Source organism: Acipenser ruthenus, chromosome 36 (genome assembly GCF_902713425.1).
Source record: "Acipenser ruthenus chromosome 36, fAciRut3.2 maternal haplotype, whole genome shotgun sequence".
NCBI classification, from domain to species: Eukaryota; Metazoa; Chordata; class Actinopteri; order Acipenseriformes; family Acipenseridae; genus Acipenser; species Acipenser ruthenus.
The window spans coordinates 10,896,956-10,912,704 of record NC_081224.1 but is presented as its reverse complement, the minus strand read 5'-3'; the positions used below and the strand labels follow the sequence as shown (position 1 = coordinate 10,912,704).

Below are 15,749 nucleotides of genomic sequence, written 5' to 3'. Positions count from 1 at the left end.
TCCCCACTCTCTGTGTGAAGAAGAGTCTCCTTCAGCAACATGACTAGGTAACCCATTCCATCCCCTCACCACTCTCTGTGTGAAGAAGAGTCTCCTTCAGCAACATGACTAGGTAACCCATTCCATCCCCTCCCCACTCTCTGTGTGAAGAAGAGTCTCCTTCAACAACATGACTAGGTAACCCATTCCATCCTCTCCCCACTCTCTGTGTGAAGAAGAGTCTCCTTCAGCAACATGACTAGGTAACCCATTCCATCCCCTCACCACTCTCTGTGTGAAGAAGAGTCTCCTTCAGCAACATGACTAGGTAACCCATTCCATCCCCTCACCGCTCTCTGTGTGAAGAAGAGTCTCCTTCCCTCTGTCCTGAGTCTATTATTTTTTAAAACGCATGGTGACAGATCAGGAAACAAAATTCCGAACTAGCAGTTTTTTTTTTATTTTTAGCAAGTGAAAAAGTGTTGAGAACAACGCTGGAAAACAGAATTTTAACAATTCATTTTAAACTGCAGTATTTCTTTTTTTTTTTTAACATCTCACGGAGGCACATGGCTGAGGTCATTTCTGTCACACGTGGCTTATTGTTTTTCTAAGTGTACTCTTTGTGTTTTTTCTGCTTCCATAAGTGTCTCCTTGTCTTTTGCAGATACAGCTTTAAATGCGCGCACCGTTGTTGTTTGTTTTGGTGTTGACGGTGTTTCGTTGTGTTCATGTACACTTTTTAAAACCGGACGTTAGCAGTGGTACCATCAACCTTAAATATTACACCCGAGCAATATTACACACACAAACCATCCCGCCACCCACGTGTATACAAACAAGGCTGTAGGTGCACACAGCTGTTCGTTTTTGATTGGTACAAATCACCTTAGTTATGACCCACCTCTTGTGCTCTCATTGGTCAAAGAGTGCAGGAAAAACCAATTGCCTTCCAGGAAGGTCCACTCACTGTAAACGCCCTTCAACCAATCCGAAAGCAGGGAAGGCTTGCCGACGAGGAAGTGAAAGATAGTTTGTTTCAGGAAAGTTTCTCTTTCTAAACTCTGACCTGGCTGGTAAAAATCATGGAGCCTAGTTGTGCTCGCGTCGGTTCTTTCTGTCTTTTAATTTTCATCTTCTGCCTGGAGCGGGGGACGGCTTTCGAGCAACCCAGAGACACGGAGTTTACATTTATTCTGCCAGCAGGGAGAGTTGAATGTTTTTACCAAAAAGCCTTGAAGAACAGCACCATTGAAGTGGAGTACCAGGTAAAGCCAGCGGGATGAACCTGGCTCCGTGTGCGTGTGCGTGTGCGTGTGGATTGCGCTGGGCGAAGGTTACTTCACAAAAGCGACCTGTCTGTCGCAGTCGGAGGATGGGGGTTGGGTGAAATCACTGATACTGACACAGAAGCACCGCATCACAGTCGAAAAATTAAAAAGAAAAGAAAATCCTTTCGATTTATTTGAGCGATTGCGAGAATCACCCGGTCAATATTATGCAATGCACGCATTTCGTTTATTTAAATCGAGTGTACAGTAATTGATTATGTTATTATTATTATTAATATTATATATTAGTTTTTTTTTGTTTTGTTTGAATATTCTCGCTACGCTCTACTAACTTAGAGAAATGGTTTGCATAGAGTGAACTGTTAATTTCCGGCGTGTGCGGAAGTGAATTCTCCCTGCAGCTTCGTACTGTCTTGTTTTTTGTCTCCAAACGCACCTGGCTGGTTTTATATTATTATTTCACTATCCTGGCTTGAGTCAGGGCAAAGGCTGCGTACCCCGACACGAACTGAGCGTGATGTGGTTCCGCGAGTGCTTGCGCTGCACCGGACAGAACGCAGTCCACTAGATTTGGTGCTGGACTGTGTCTTTATTGCGATCTTGAGTCCAAACGGGATCTTCCTAATAAGAAATATCACTGTTAGTAATTCATGTAACCGAAATAACCCATAATAAAATACTGGGAATATATAACAAGAATTCTTACGTTCAAAAAGTGTGCTATAAAGTATGTGCAGCAATTCTTCCCAAAGCTTCATCATTTATTTTGTCGTTTTTACAATGCTTTACCAGTCCCACACTGATTAAAACCACAGTCTACATTTAGAAGGAAGGGGGTTACAAACAATTAAATTATTATTTTAAAACTAATGAGCGTTAGTCAACACACCTGGCCTCAGAAAGCAGTGTGGAGTAGTGGTTAGGGCTCTGGACTCTTGACCGGAGGGTTGTGGGTTCAATTCCCAGTGGGGGACACTGCTGTTGTACCCTTGAGCAAGGTACTTTACCTAGATTGCTCCAGTAAAAACCCAACTGTATAAATGGGTAATTGTATGTAAAAATAATGTGATATCTGTATAATGTGAAATAATGTATAATGTGATATCTTGTAACAATTGTAAGTCGCCCTGGATAAGGGCGTCTGCTAAGAAATAAATAATAATAATAATAATAATAATAATAATAATTACCTGACTGTCTGGTTTAATTGCTTAAGTCGTCTTAATGGCTTGAGAAAAGGGTGGAGTCATTTTAAGGTAAAGGATGTGTCTCTTAACAGAGGTGCACGGTAACTTGGAGCATTTCCTGTGTACACCTTATAAACTAAACACAGAAAAAGAGCCTTCTATTCTGCAGACTGAGCCTCCACCCTGAAGTTTCATTGAGATTAGAGTGGAGCTGCAACCCTGGAGGATGTTACGCAGTTAAAGTGCTGTTAGAGTGTTTGTTTTCCAGGCGTTCGCATTACTGTTCTGGAATAGGCTCAGCAGAATTAAAAGCACTGTATATGTTTTGCTGCTGTATATTTATTCAGCAAACAAGGTGCAGAACGGATTTACACGTTCTAGAATGTTCTTTTATTAAAGCTTACAGCATGTTGATTAAAACAAAAAAGCAGATTCTGACACTTAGGTTTAATAAATAAATAATGGTGACGTGCTTTCTTGTTGGTGTTTGGGTCTTCGAGTCACATTAGTGTGAACGCACACCGAGGAATCGCATGAGATTGCGTTGATAGCTGAAATGCTTTGCCCTTTTGAACCCCGATTTGAGCTGCAGGCCACGCCCCGCTCCCCTCTCTCATCACAACTCCACCTACCTGCACAGGAATTGCTTGTGTAACTTAGAGAAGTTCCCCAGGGCTGAGCTCTGTAATTCGCAATCTCCCTGTCCTGTTCCACTGAAACACTCAGCCTGCCGCTGGTCTGCACCCTACAGAGAGGTTTAGTAGAATTCAGATCTTCAGGTCTGTTCAGTTGAGCATGTCTGATACAGTACAAGATCTGTGCATCTTATTTCCAACGCTGCTGCTGTACAGAAGAGTGTTTCTCTCCTTAATAGGTCATTTCACGGGGTGTCTGAGATATATTTTTGTACTGGGATATGGTACAATTATTCATAATAATAATAATAATAATAATAATAATATTTATTTCTTAGCAGACGCCCTTATGCAGGACGACTTACAATTGTTACAAGATATCACATTATTTTTTACATACAATTACCCATTTATACAGTTGGGTTTTTACTGGAGCAATCTAGGTAAAGTACCTTGCACAAGGTTACAGCAGCAGTGTCCCCCACCTGGGATTGAACCCACGACCCTCCGGTCAAGAGTCCAGAGCCCTAACCACTACTCCACACTGCTGTACCAATTTTAAAATCTAAGAATATTTCTAGACGTGTCGTAGGTTTTTGAAGTGCTGTATTCACACCAGTGTTCACCACACTCGTGTTCGTTGATTGTTTGATTATTTCCGGGTTGGTGCATTATTAAATGTCGGTGGTCTTGTGAAGGCGGTGCGGTGGGCACGGCGTGTTTCACGGCGCTCATGCTTGCTTGTTTTTGCCCAGGTGATCGCCGGCGCTGGCATGGATGTCGATTTCACAATCTCTCACCCCGAGGGGTTCCGGCTGGTCTCGGACTTCAGGAAATCCGACGGGATTCACACGTGAGTCGGGCTGAGAAAGAGGAGGGTGTACAAATACAGGAGCAAGCATTCCTGGGCACGTGGAGCCCTTGTGCTGTAGTTTGCAACAGGATAGATAAAGTTAACCCAAGACACTACTTCAAAATGAACACAGAGAGGAGGAGAAGAAGAGGAGGGCATGCATGGAAGCTGAGAAGAGTTTAGAGCAGAAGTTAGAAAGCCGTGTTTTACACAGAGAGTTCCAAATGCATGGAATAAACGACCAGGTGAAGCAGCGGGATCTAAAACACTGGGGACATTTAAACAAAGACGAGATCCTGTGCTTTTAAATGAGTTTCCCCCCCCCAGTATCTTAATGGTGTGTTAACAAGGGAAGAGCCTTGAGGGCCTTTTCTCGTTCCCAAACTTCTCTTATGTTCCTAAGATTGGTTGCGTATTTGTATATTTCATTTCAAGAAACATCATTGTTTGGGGTCAGCGTTTTGTGGACGTGGATTCAGGACGCTTCATTCTTACAGAGGGTTGAACGTTTCCAAGCAGTACGTGTGTTTGCTGTAGAGCCAATTCAATGGAGCCTGTAGCTCCAGACTGAAGGTTTCAACCTGATGCTAAGAGATTTGTAGAGTTACCTAGCCTTTTTAATGTATTCAGGTCCCACCAAACTGTGTGTTATATTATAGACTCTGATATTGATGTGATAGAGCCATCTGAAACGTCTTTGTGACAAATGAATCACGGAGACAGTTTGAATACCAGCAGCCCTTTGCCTACGCACCGCCACTCAGGTTTCTATGCATTTACAGAGATGAAATGTCTCGGATAAAATGAACTGGAAAGAGTGTGTGTGCGTGTGTGTGTGTGTGGGTGCGTGCGCGTGGGTCAGTGTGTGTGTGTGTGTGTGTGTGTGTCTGTGGGTGGGTCAGCGTGTGTTTACGTTTATTCCCCCAGATGACCTCGTGCACTTTGTGAATATTCAGCACTCCTTTTCATAACTGGCTGTTCATGCTAGCTTGTCTTCTCCCTTCACATAAAGGTGTCCATTGATCCTATTCGATAACAAACACGCCCACATGCCCACACTGCAGAGGGACCAGCAGGTAGTCAGTGCAGCTCCTCTGTCCAGTAGGACTGCCTTGCTAATTCTACTTGGTATTATTTAACACAAGCTAGTGAGAGAACTGGAATCTCCAGGGGTTGGCGGTTTGTTATATTTTCCTATGTATATATCATGTATATATACTCATGCACTATTAGATGGGTTTCTGCAATGTTGAGTGCAGCAGCATTCAATGGGAGTCTTTTCACTGCTCCAAACAGTGACGATTCTTAATAAAAGCATCAGTGAAATTGTTCAAAGGCTTTTACAAGCAAGCTTCTTTAGGGAGTAGCTTTTCAATTCAATGGCTGACATTTCCATTAGAAGTCTTTATCCATGTCTTCATTCGCTGGTTGGAGATGGACTGCGTGTACTATTCAGGGGTGTGGCCTCCCCCTTTCTGATTTGATACAGTGTGAATGATCGCATGAAGAGGGATGGGTGTGTCCTGATTATGCACCAATGGGACAGGGAGCTTGCAGAGGTGGGAGGGGCTAGTTTGTCACGAAGGCAGGAACGGAAAAGAGGGAAAAAGAAGTAGAACTGAAAACTTTTGAAAGGCATCTCGTCAAAACGTTTCTCTTTGAAAGTATCTTTTCTTAGTGTTTCTAAATTCAGACCTCGGTGTTTGTGAGCAGGTTACTCTTGCGAGATGACTTGTTACTGTAAGTACATTCATGTGTAAGTAATTGAGGAGGGGGCTGTGTTCTTATCCTGTGATGTGAAGATGGTGAGGAAGTAAGCCTTGTTATGGTGGATTCTGAATGTAGAATACTTGTGTTTTACAATTGGTATGAATACATACTCTCCCTATCGCATTACATTTCTGTCTTAAACAAAGTCTTGTTATGCATCGTGCAGGCAGCCCTTGTCGACCGTCTCTAGTATCGTGATACATTTCATATCGTGACATGAATCATGACGCTGGCGTATCGTTACACCCCTAGTTAACTTCCCCAGTGTGTTCAACTTTCAACCTGTTAAATCATAAAGAGTTAGGATACCTACAAAATCTAACACTCCTCCTTTTAATACATTCTACTCCATTGATATAGCCTTGGGTAAGAAGCCATCCTGTTATACTGGCCTGACCAGCTTGAACCAGCACAGCAGCCTCTGAGTAATCCAGTTTAAACCTGCTGGAATTCACTGGAAGGCAGGGCTGTACACAGTGTTTAGTTTTTACACCTCTTCGGAACTGTGCAGGGATGTTCTGTCCGAGAGAATGCTGTTCAGTTCCAGTGTTGATCCTCAGCCGGCGTGTTGAAAACTATTCGCGCTGTGCTGTTTGGAAAGTTTGTGTAGTCAGCTGTAGGGCACTGCATGTACGTCAAATAAGATCTATTCGGAAACCATGTGTCAATCCATTGTATTTAGGTTTAGGGGATTAATTACCACCTCTGGTTGGGAACGATGGAGGTTTTACAGCATGGGGTTTTCCGAGGGTTGGAGCCAATTCTTCATTTTCAATTCCAGCACATCACTGATCAAAATTGCAATCGGCAGCATTCTGTTAAAATGAGCCTCACACAGGGGCAGCAGATGACTTCAACTGAAGTCCCTGTTTCTTAGTCAATTAAAAATCGGCTTCAATGAAAGCAGCTGAACAATCGCCACAGTTATTTCTAAAATAAATAACATGCTTTCTACTGCAGGGGTGAAAATAAGACTCCTATTGCACAGCACAGGGATCTCCAACCCTGGTCCTGGAGAGCTACTGGGTCTGCTGGATTTTGTTTCAACCGAACTCTCGGTTACATAATTGCTCCAATTATTGGCTTAATTAGTCAAGATGAACAGGTGTTCCAGATCTATAGCCATTGATGATGGAAATCCTGCAGGATCGGAGCTCTCCAGGACCAGGGTTGGAGATCCTATGTTCTTATAAGGACCAGGGGTCAGAAATGGAGATTAGATAAAGGGGCATTCAGAACAGAAAATAGGAGGCACTTTTTTACACAGAGAATTGTGAGGGTCTGGAACCAACTCCCCAGTAATATTGTTGAAGCTGACACCCTGGGATCCTTCAAGAAGCTGCTTGATGAGATTCTGGGATCAATAAGCTACTAACAACCAAACGAGCAAGATGGGCTGAATGGCCTCCTCTCGTTTATAAACTTTCTTATGTTCTTATCCCTGGCCTTGCAGCTTCACCCATTCCATGTTTTACTACAAGCTTGATTAGCCCCAGTGTGTGCAGGTATAACAAGCTCAGGTGTGTCTTACTAAACTCATAGTAAAACCAGGAATGGATCGAACTTCCTTTGAAGGGATTGGGATGGGGGCGGTGGAATTGATTTTTAAAAAGGAATTTTAACTTGTTGCATCCTAGTTCGTGTTGTATTTTAGTAGTGTGATTTACATTTACTGTAAACCACGCTGTATATAAATACGAATCTTGCATTGTAACCCTGTAGTGCCCTTGTAAGTCAACCCTGGAGAAAGGCATCAGCCAAATAGATAATATGAATTGGAATTTGACTCCCGTCCTGGTTTTTCCGTGCAGGATCGAGACGATGGCCGATGGAGACTACGAGATCTGCTTCGACAACTCGTTCAGCAGGATGTCTGAGAAGATGGTGTTCTTCGAGGTCATCACGGAGGGCTTACTGCAGGACACGGCAGTGGAGGACTGGGCTCAGGTGGTGCAGCCAGACGAGCTGGTGGACTTCAAACTGGACGACATCAGGGTAACCCTCGCGGGCTCTTCTGTTGCGTGACACCATCACAGCAAAGAAACCAGAACCACCCTAAATAAAACAGAGCTTGAAAACCGTGCGTCCGACAATCCCGCTTAGTCCTAGATCAGCTATTTATTTATAGTTTAGCTTCCCGTGCACTTTTTTTTATTAAAAGGGTCCAGTATGTAGCAGCTGTCCAAAAAAAAAACATTTCACGATTTCCAAACACAGCGGCGGCCAACGCGTTTTGCCTCCCCCTCTTGTGTTTCAGGACTCGATGGATGGCGTGCGTCGGAGGTTGGAGAGGAGCATGCAGATGCAGACGATGCTGAGAGCCTTCGAGGCGCGGGACCGTAACCTGCAAGAGGACAACCTGTTCCGCGTCACCTTCTGGTCCTCTCTCAACATGCTGGTGATGATGGTGGTGGCCCTCGTGCAGGTCTACCTGCTCCGCAGCCTCTTCAATGACAAGAGGAAGGTTCGCACGTAGAGAGAGTGGAGCCGAGCCCTGCGCTGTGAGCTGGACCCTAGTGACCGTCCACGCGCACTGCGTTCTCCTATCGGAACCCTGAGCAGGGGGGTTCCGCACAACGCAATCATTCCATACAGCTCTGACCAAAAGTGTTGCACCACCCTCCTAGAATGAACTCAAGTCGAATGAAACCTGCTGAAATAACATTACCTTAACATATTGTAATTACACACGGCTTTGTAGTTTTCCCATGTAAACACTGACCATTGGAAAATGCAACATTTTGAAAAGCTCACATGAAATATTTTTTTTGCAATATCATTGAGATGACATGATGTTCTAGAAAATTACGTCCATATTTCTTTTTTTTGTTTGTTTTGTTAATTCGATCTCCGTCCTAAAATTCTAGGTGGTTCAAAACTTTTGGCCATAGCTGTATGGAATTATTTTCTTAGTTACGATCCTAACTTGGATTTCAAAACTGCATTTTTTAGACCAACACAGTGAAGTAACTGCAGCAGAAACGTTTTAAGATCTGACTAGGAAACGGAAAACAGCATCTGCGTGGAATACAGTTACCATGAAGGAGGGAGTTAGCCTGTGATGAATGTGCAGACCCTTTTATTAATACGATTTCGTCATTTAAATGATGGGATCTGGCGCTGCTCGCAATTACAGGGTTTGATCCCAACCTGCAATAGCAAATTTCACAGCCGGTCTGAAAGAGATGCAGCTAACCAATGATGGGGAAACAGTTTCCTGTTTTTAAAGCGGATTTAGTAACAGAGGTACAGGGCTGTGTGCAGGGAGGAGGGCGTCTAGGAGACAGTGAGCCGATGGTGTGCCTTCGTTGCGGTTCGTATGAACATTCAAGAATCTGCTAATACATGGTGCTGTGATGCAAAACATTTCACCATGTTGGGGCTCTTGTGGAGCATTGCAGCCATTCAAAATCCTTTTGAATTTACAGCGGGTCAGAACAGTGGGGTTATGTTGAGATCACATGATAAACGATCACAGGATCTCAACACAACACGTTTTCATGTTCTCCTCGGCGAGCAGGCGCTCGTATTTTTAATCCTGGTTCAATTGAACAGCTCTGTTGGTGAAGTTTGCAGGTCTTCTCTGGTTTTTGTCCGAAGATTAAGAAAATAGTTTCTATTGCATTGTGAAATGTCTTCACAGAGGATTGGTACTTTTTATTTTTTTAACTTGTAGTTTTGTGGAGGGAGGTGTAGATTAAAGCCAGTATTTGTACTGTGAAAATACCTGAATCATATTTTTGCATGCTTTATATTATCACACATGCTCAGTAGAGTCGTGGGTTGCTTGAAGAGATTTTGTAATAAATTCCGTTCCTGTTCCCGTAGCTGTGCACCTCATTTGTAGAATCAGCACACACCTCTTGGTGGGATCAGGCTGTCCCTCTATAAGCTTGTGTGCGTTTCCTACACCCGGAAGAGATCTGTCTCCTTGTCTGCAGTCTAAACGGCAGAATGAAAGCACAGCACCGAGGCAGGTCACTGAAGGAGGAAGGGTAGCTCCTTACACACAAGCTCCTTAAAAACTTGCAGAGTTCAAGTCGCTTCTAAAACATTATGGCTGACTTGAAATCTGCAAATGTTTTAAGAGCTGAAAACAATTAAGAAGTAACTGATCAAATGATCAGTTCATTTAAGGGTCTAGTTAAGTAATTGAGAGCTCAGTTGGAATGAAAACCAGCAGACACAGGGGGTCCCCAGGATCAGGGTTCAAACACACTGGCTTTGTATTAAATGTGTTACGTTTGTCTGCACAAGGAATCAATCCTTCTAGGATTGATTCTTTAGAATCTGAAAACAAATCTGCAGGGTTTATTCCAAACTGGAGGGGGCTCGGAGGAATCGTGTGTCTAAATCTGTGATCTTGAAACCATTCCAGCTGGGTTAACGTGCAGATCACAGAGGGTTTGTGAAGCGACTCTTCACGTAGCTCTGGCGTCCAATCGGATTGTGCGGAGAAGAGGCAACTGACTCGCTGCTTATTGATTCGACGCTTTCAGTGATCAAAACGAAGAGGAACAGAAATGACTGTTAGTTTTTTTTTTTTAATACTGTGTGCTGTTTAAAACTTATTTGTTAACTGAATGAAAACAAGAGCTTCCAAATCGATCCAGTCTCTTTAAAACCTGCTCAAACTCGTCAGGATTTAAAAAAACAAAAACACGTCCCTGAAACATGACAAGTTAGCTGGCACAGTTTTTATACATCCAAATGCATTGCTCATCAAATACACTGGATCCGAGTCGATTCATTTGAAAACAGTGCCAACTTGTAACCCTACAGCTGAAACTTTTTTGTGTGTGTGTGTTTGTTTTATTTTCTTGTGAGGGTCGGAATGGTGATCAGAGATTTAATTTTCTATAAAATCATTTTTAAAGTTTAATGTTTTTGTGTGTTTTTAAATAACAGGTGTATTTCATATTTTATAGTGTTTCGTTTCTACTGCCCTCTAGCGGAAAGACGGGGTAGTTCATTTAAAATGCAGTTGCATCACGATACTGTAACCCTGCAGAAGAGTCGCGCTGTGACTGTCCTGTGTGTACAGACTACACCACGTGGAAAGTCTAGTCAGGAAATAAACACACACAGTCTTTGAATAATGACAGGAGGTTCTCAAATGCGGCATTCTGGCTGCCGTGGTCTATTTTGTGTTTGTCCAACCTTGTGTGTACTTTTTAAGACCCAAATAAAATGTTTTGCTGGTGTAAAGCTGACCTGTTTGCCTTTCTGTGTGACCGTGCGCAGTTTGCATGAACTCACCAAGTACCAAATTCATTCGTCATAAAAGCAGCTGAAGGGCTATAGTTGCAGAATTAACAGTTACAATTAGACTTAACTTACAGGGACATTTTTTTCAATAACCCGTTCAAAATGCTCCAACAGATGACAATAGTGTCCCGTCCTCAAATGAAGAGAATGGGTTCAAGCTACAGCCTTGGTGATGCAGCGCGCACAGATACAGAGGGTCCTCATCATCACGTGATATCATCACGATCGTTTTATTAACTGCAATCTGAAGCGTTTCTGGAAGGCTTGGAGTGTGTGATAAAAGATTGGTGCAAAGCCGAGGCAGTTATCGTGTGCATGTGTGTCACAGACAGACAGACAGACGCGAGCCACGTATTCTTTATGAACAATAACAATAATATAGTGGATTAGCATTAAATAGGACGTGAATAACACATATGGTTTACAGCATATAAAAAAAGCAAAGTCTTTTAACAGGTGAAGAATTTATTGCAAATTTTAAGATTATAATTCCATTTGTTGTTACAGGTTTGTATTTAAATTAGAAGGGGGGGAGGGACACACAAAAAGAAAACGGGTGAATGGCACCCCAAAGGATAAAGATAGCTTCTTTATAACTCTGACAGAATAATGAGTTCCGTGACGCGTGTATCGATGACAAACCCCCTGTTATTATTATTATTTATTTCTTAGCAGACGCCCTTATCCAGGGCGACTTACAATTGTTACAAGATATCACATTATACATTATACAGATATCACATTATTTTACATACAATTCCCCATTTATACAGTTGGGTTTTTACTGGAGCAATCTAGGTAAAGTACCTTGCTCAAGGGTACAACAGCAGTGTCCCCCACTGGGGATTGAACCCACAACCCTCCGGTCAAGAGTCCAGAGCCCTAACCACTACTCCACACTGCTGCCCTAAGATTTCAGGAATGCCCCTCCCCTCCTATCACTATCAGAATCTACAGAGGGAAAAGCATTTAAGAATATTTCTGTATTTAAAAGGATTCTTTTGACATTCAAAAGGAATTGAATGCCTGTTGTTTTTTTAGAGAGCTATAGTATTATTTTACTGTTGTATTGAAAACCATGCCATTCTAATATCAAAGAATCTCCCTTTGAAGCAATCACTAAATAAAAATAATCCAGTTTGAATCTAAAAGGAATCCAGAAATCTCCCAAAGAAAAAAACCTGAAAAAAAGAATTCTGCATTATTCCTCGTGGGTTAGCGCACAGAAGAGCTGCGCAGTGATTCTATATTTCCTCATTCGTTCAGGATTTGTGCTTCAAAAGAAGACTGGCTTTTAATTGAAGGCTCTTCTAAGGATTGCTCAGTAAACACAGGTTTCCAGTTCAGCATTCATTTAGCCGTGGACTATAGAGCCTGTGCTGTGAGGCGCATTACACGATCTCCATGCGTCAATATATATTGCCGTTATATACTCCCACACACACAGTGCTGTAGTGCTTTAGAGTAGACATCTACATTTTACAAATTATGTAGATCTATAGATTTAAAAAAAACACAAACGTTTAGGATACGTTTGAAGTTCACTTCTTTCCCTTTGCAGCAGGGATTCGGACTCCCGCACAGTCCAGCATCCAAAACTCCTGCTGCTGTTGTGCTAACGTCTTATTAATGAGCAGCTTGGAAGTTCACGACAGCAGTGAAGCGCCCTGCGTCGAGGTAACGCGTCTTTGTTACAGTACATGAGACTACTAGGCACCTACAGAGCTGGCTGAGTTCATAAATAACAAACAGAGTGGTAAATAATGCGCCCTGTTTTGAAGGCGTATTTTCAGAGAGCACTTGAGCACCACGCCGTACAAAACAAGCCTGAAGCGATTCTTGTTTTGAGCAGTTTTGTGCCAGCTCTTTAGCATTAGAGTTTGTTCCTCTCTTAAAATTAGGCTTCAAAATAGCGCCCAGGGAGTGGCATTTTGAATAGTTACAAGATAGCAAGATTTAAACATGAAAATACATGCAAGTGTTTCTTTTCAAACGTGCGCGTTTGAGTCCTTTATCACACCTGGAAGTGCTGGACGGGTCAGAAAGCGGGTTCAGACGCCGACGATCTCTCTCAGGTACCCGCATCAGGCATTCGGGTGCAATGCAAGGAAGACAAAGAGGGCTTAAAACTAAGTTAACAGCTGGCGTGGCTTTCCTTGGATTCAGTGTCTGTTTAGCAACGCAGCGTAATCAGGTACAGAGCGACTCACAGTGTCATTAGATTTGAATGAATGCACGACATATCTACACACGCACACACACGCACGCACATACACATAGACATACGCACGCACGCACACACACATAACATTATTATTACAGAAGTTTTTTGTGTTTTTTTTTGCTTTACGGTTTCCAGATATTTATGGCTGAGAGGAAACCCTCGTTATTGACGAAGGTGTCTGATTATTGTTTTCAAGTCATGGGATAAATGCCGCAGTCTCCCGTGAACAGGAATCAGACATACGAACGGAAGAAACGTTTTGGAGCCAGAAATAGGGTTACCATATGGCTCCAGATTAACCGGACGCTTTGAGACAGACCGGGATTTCAAAATTCCCCCTAAATTGAAAGTAATTCACGTATAAATGAGCTCCACCTTTGCTGAGATTAATCCTGCTGTGGTGGAATTGCTTGGGCGCAGCAAACAAGTCACACTGATCAGCTGCTTCTGATCAGATCTTAATGAACGAATAGCTAATTTATCGATAGAGCAACGAGATGATGATGCGATTGTATTTGCAGAATAATATGGGCGATTGAATTTTAACAAACAGAAAAAAATAGCGACTGGCTGCAATTCATTCTTAGTTTAATACAATTATTTGACGCGCATGCGGGTATTTAAGCACCATTCTTAATTGTAGCTAAGGATGGTTCATTTACACCTTCATTTATTTCAATTTAGGGGCAAGTTTGAAATCCCGTTCTGTCTCACAGCGTCCGGTTAATCTGGAGCCACATGGTAACCTTACAGAAGAGACTGTTCGGCCCGTCACGGCTTTTCCCTTCTTAAAACACCATGCACCACGACTAGCAGGGTCTAATAGCAGACCGCCTCGCTGGTTTGAAATGTTCCCAGTGTTTCAGATACCTCGCCGGGTAGACTGTTTCTATCATGCATTTATAACTCTATGTAAAAACAATTCTGAGCTTGCTTTGGTTTCATTAATGCTTCGTTCTGCGCCTTGTGATAATTTTGAAGTACCGGCTCAGTTTAACTTTATACCATTTAGGATGTTAAGAAACTTCACTCAAACCCAAGCTGCACAGTTTTGTGCACATTTGACAGCGAGCTAGGACAACAGAACGAACCTCCGTGCGGTTCTGTCTTCAAACGCGGTGCGGTTTACGAATCACCCTGGAAATGAGAGGAGCGTTTGAGTAACCCATTGCTTTGTGTTTACAAGACAAACGCGTTGGAAAGTCCAGCTTCGAGTTAGACAAATAGGGACAGCTTCTGTCTGAGAGGAACGAACACGAGATCCCGATTTTAATGTCCAAAACCAAAAAAGAAAATTGACTGACGTATTAAAAAAAAAACTAAAATAGTTATTTAAAACGGCAATTCATCTTTCATGTTCTGTTTCATTATGCCACACGAGGACGAAACATCATTATTGCTATTTGCTTAATATGGGATACGGTGAAAACAATGTTTGGTTCTGAATTTATTACAAACACGCAAAATTATCATTATTACAACTTTGAGTTTAAAACCAGCAGGTGCATGCTTTATACAATACGTCTACAGAAGGACATCTGCAAAATGAAGCTGAATTCTTTGGTCAAAGGTATTTTCCCCCCATGGAAAAAAAAGACCACTTGCACCTTAATCAGTTGCATCTCCTCTAGTCAGTCTCTCCTATTTCAAAAGCATTGGGTTTACACGATTATATTAAGAACAGAAATGAAATACGTCACTCCTCCCCACCTCAACTCTGGATTCTAAGTATTTAAAGCTGAACTCTCTTTGTAGTTGCTCCATACATTTAGCTCACTGTCCTGCCGCACAGACATCGGACTGGGGTCTATAGAAGACAGGACGTTCGCCTACAAGTGAACTGAAATAAAATACTTCTAATGAAAGCGGTTTCAATCTCAGTGCACGTTTTACAATGCTTGCCTCTTCTTTACTGCGGGAAACTGTTATAAAGGCTGTACACTGCCCGGTGCTAAAAAAAAAAAAAAAAACAGGAGGTTGCAGTGTATTTGACAATATTTTTTGGCATCTCATTTTAATTTAACACCCTAAAGCGGCATTTGTTTTTACATCAGTAGGCATTAGCTTGCAGGTATGCCCAAGTTCTGGGCCAGACACAAAGGTGTGCGAATCTCCTTTGTAGAGTAATAGATCTCGATCTCTCGATCTCGATCTCGATCTCTCTCGATCTCTCTCGATCTCGATCTCTCTCTCTCTCTCTCTCTCTCTCTCTCTCTCTCTCTCTCTCTCTCTCTCTCTCTCTCTCTCTCTCTCTCTCTCTCTCTCTCTCTCTCTCTCTCTCTCTCTCTCTCTCTCTCTCTCTCTCTCTCTCTCTCTCTCTCTCTCTCTCTCTCTCTCTCTCTCTCGGAGTGGGGGGTGCTGCAGTGTTGGCTCTCAGTAGTGGTTGGGTCTGCCTCGATTGGTAGGTGTTGGTCGTCTGTATGCATACAAAAATAAGAAGAGAAACAAAAACACATTCATTTATCACATATTATTATTATTATTATTATTATTATTATTATTATTATTATTATTATTATACCAGGAAAAGTCCACAGGAAT

The 15,749-nt window shown here is 42.4% G+C and overlaps 2 protein-coding genes across 2 annotated transcripts in view; one reads left to right on the top strand and one right to left on the bottom strand.

The window, feature by feature from the left end:
• Window positions 1-948: 948 nt before the first annotated feature.
• LOC117409767 (transmembrane emp24 domain-containing protein 1) lies at window positions 949-10,924 on the top strand. Its single transcript, XM_034016022.3, has 4 exons — window positions 949-1,247; window positions 3,849-3,946; window positions 7,528-7,711; window positions 7,974-10,924. Exons 1-4 carry the CDS (start codon window positions 1,065-1,067, stop codon window positions 8,190-8,192), a joined length of 684 nt encoding a protein of 227 aa, XP_033871913.1. The 5' UTR covers window positions 949-1,064; the 3' UTR covers window positions 8,193-10,924.
• A 4,612-nt stretch (window positions 10,925-15,536) lies between these two features.
• Window positions 15,537-15,749, bottom strand: part of LOC117965659 (dynamin-2) — a 60,839-nt gene continuing 60,626 nt past the window's right edge. The window contains exon 21 of the mRNA XM_059008156.1: window positions 15,537-15,624. Within this exon, the coding sequence (XP_058864139.1) occupies window positions 15,582-15,624 (43 nt within the window). The 3' untranslated portion in view covers window positions 15,537-15,581. The remainder of the gene's footprint in view (window positions 15,625-15,749) is intronic.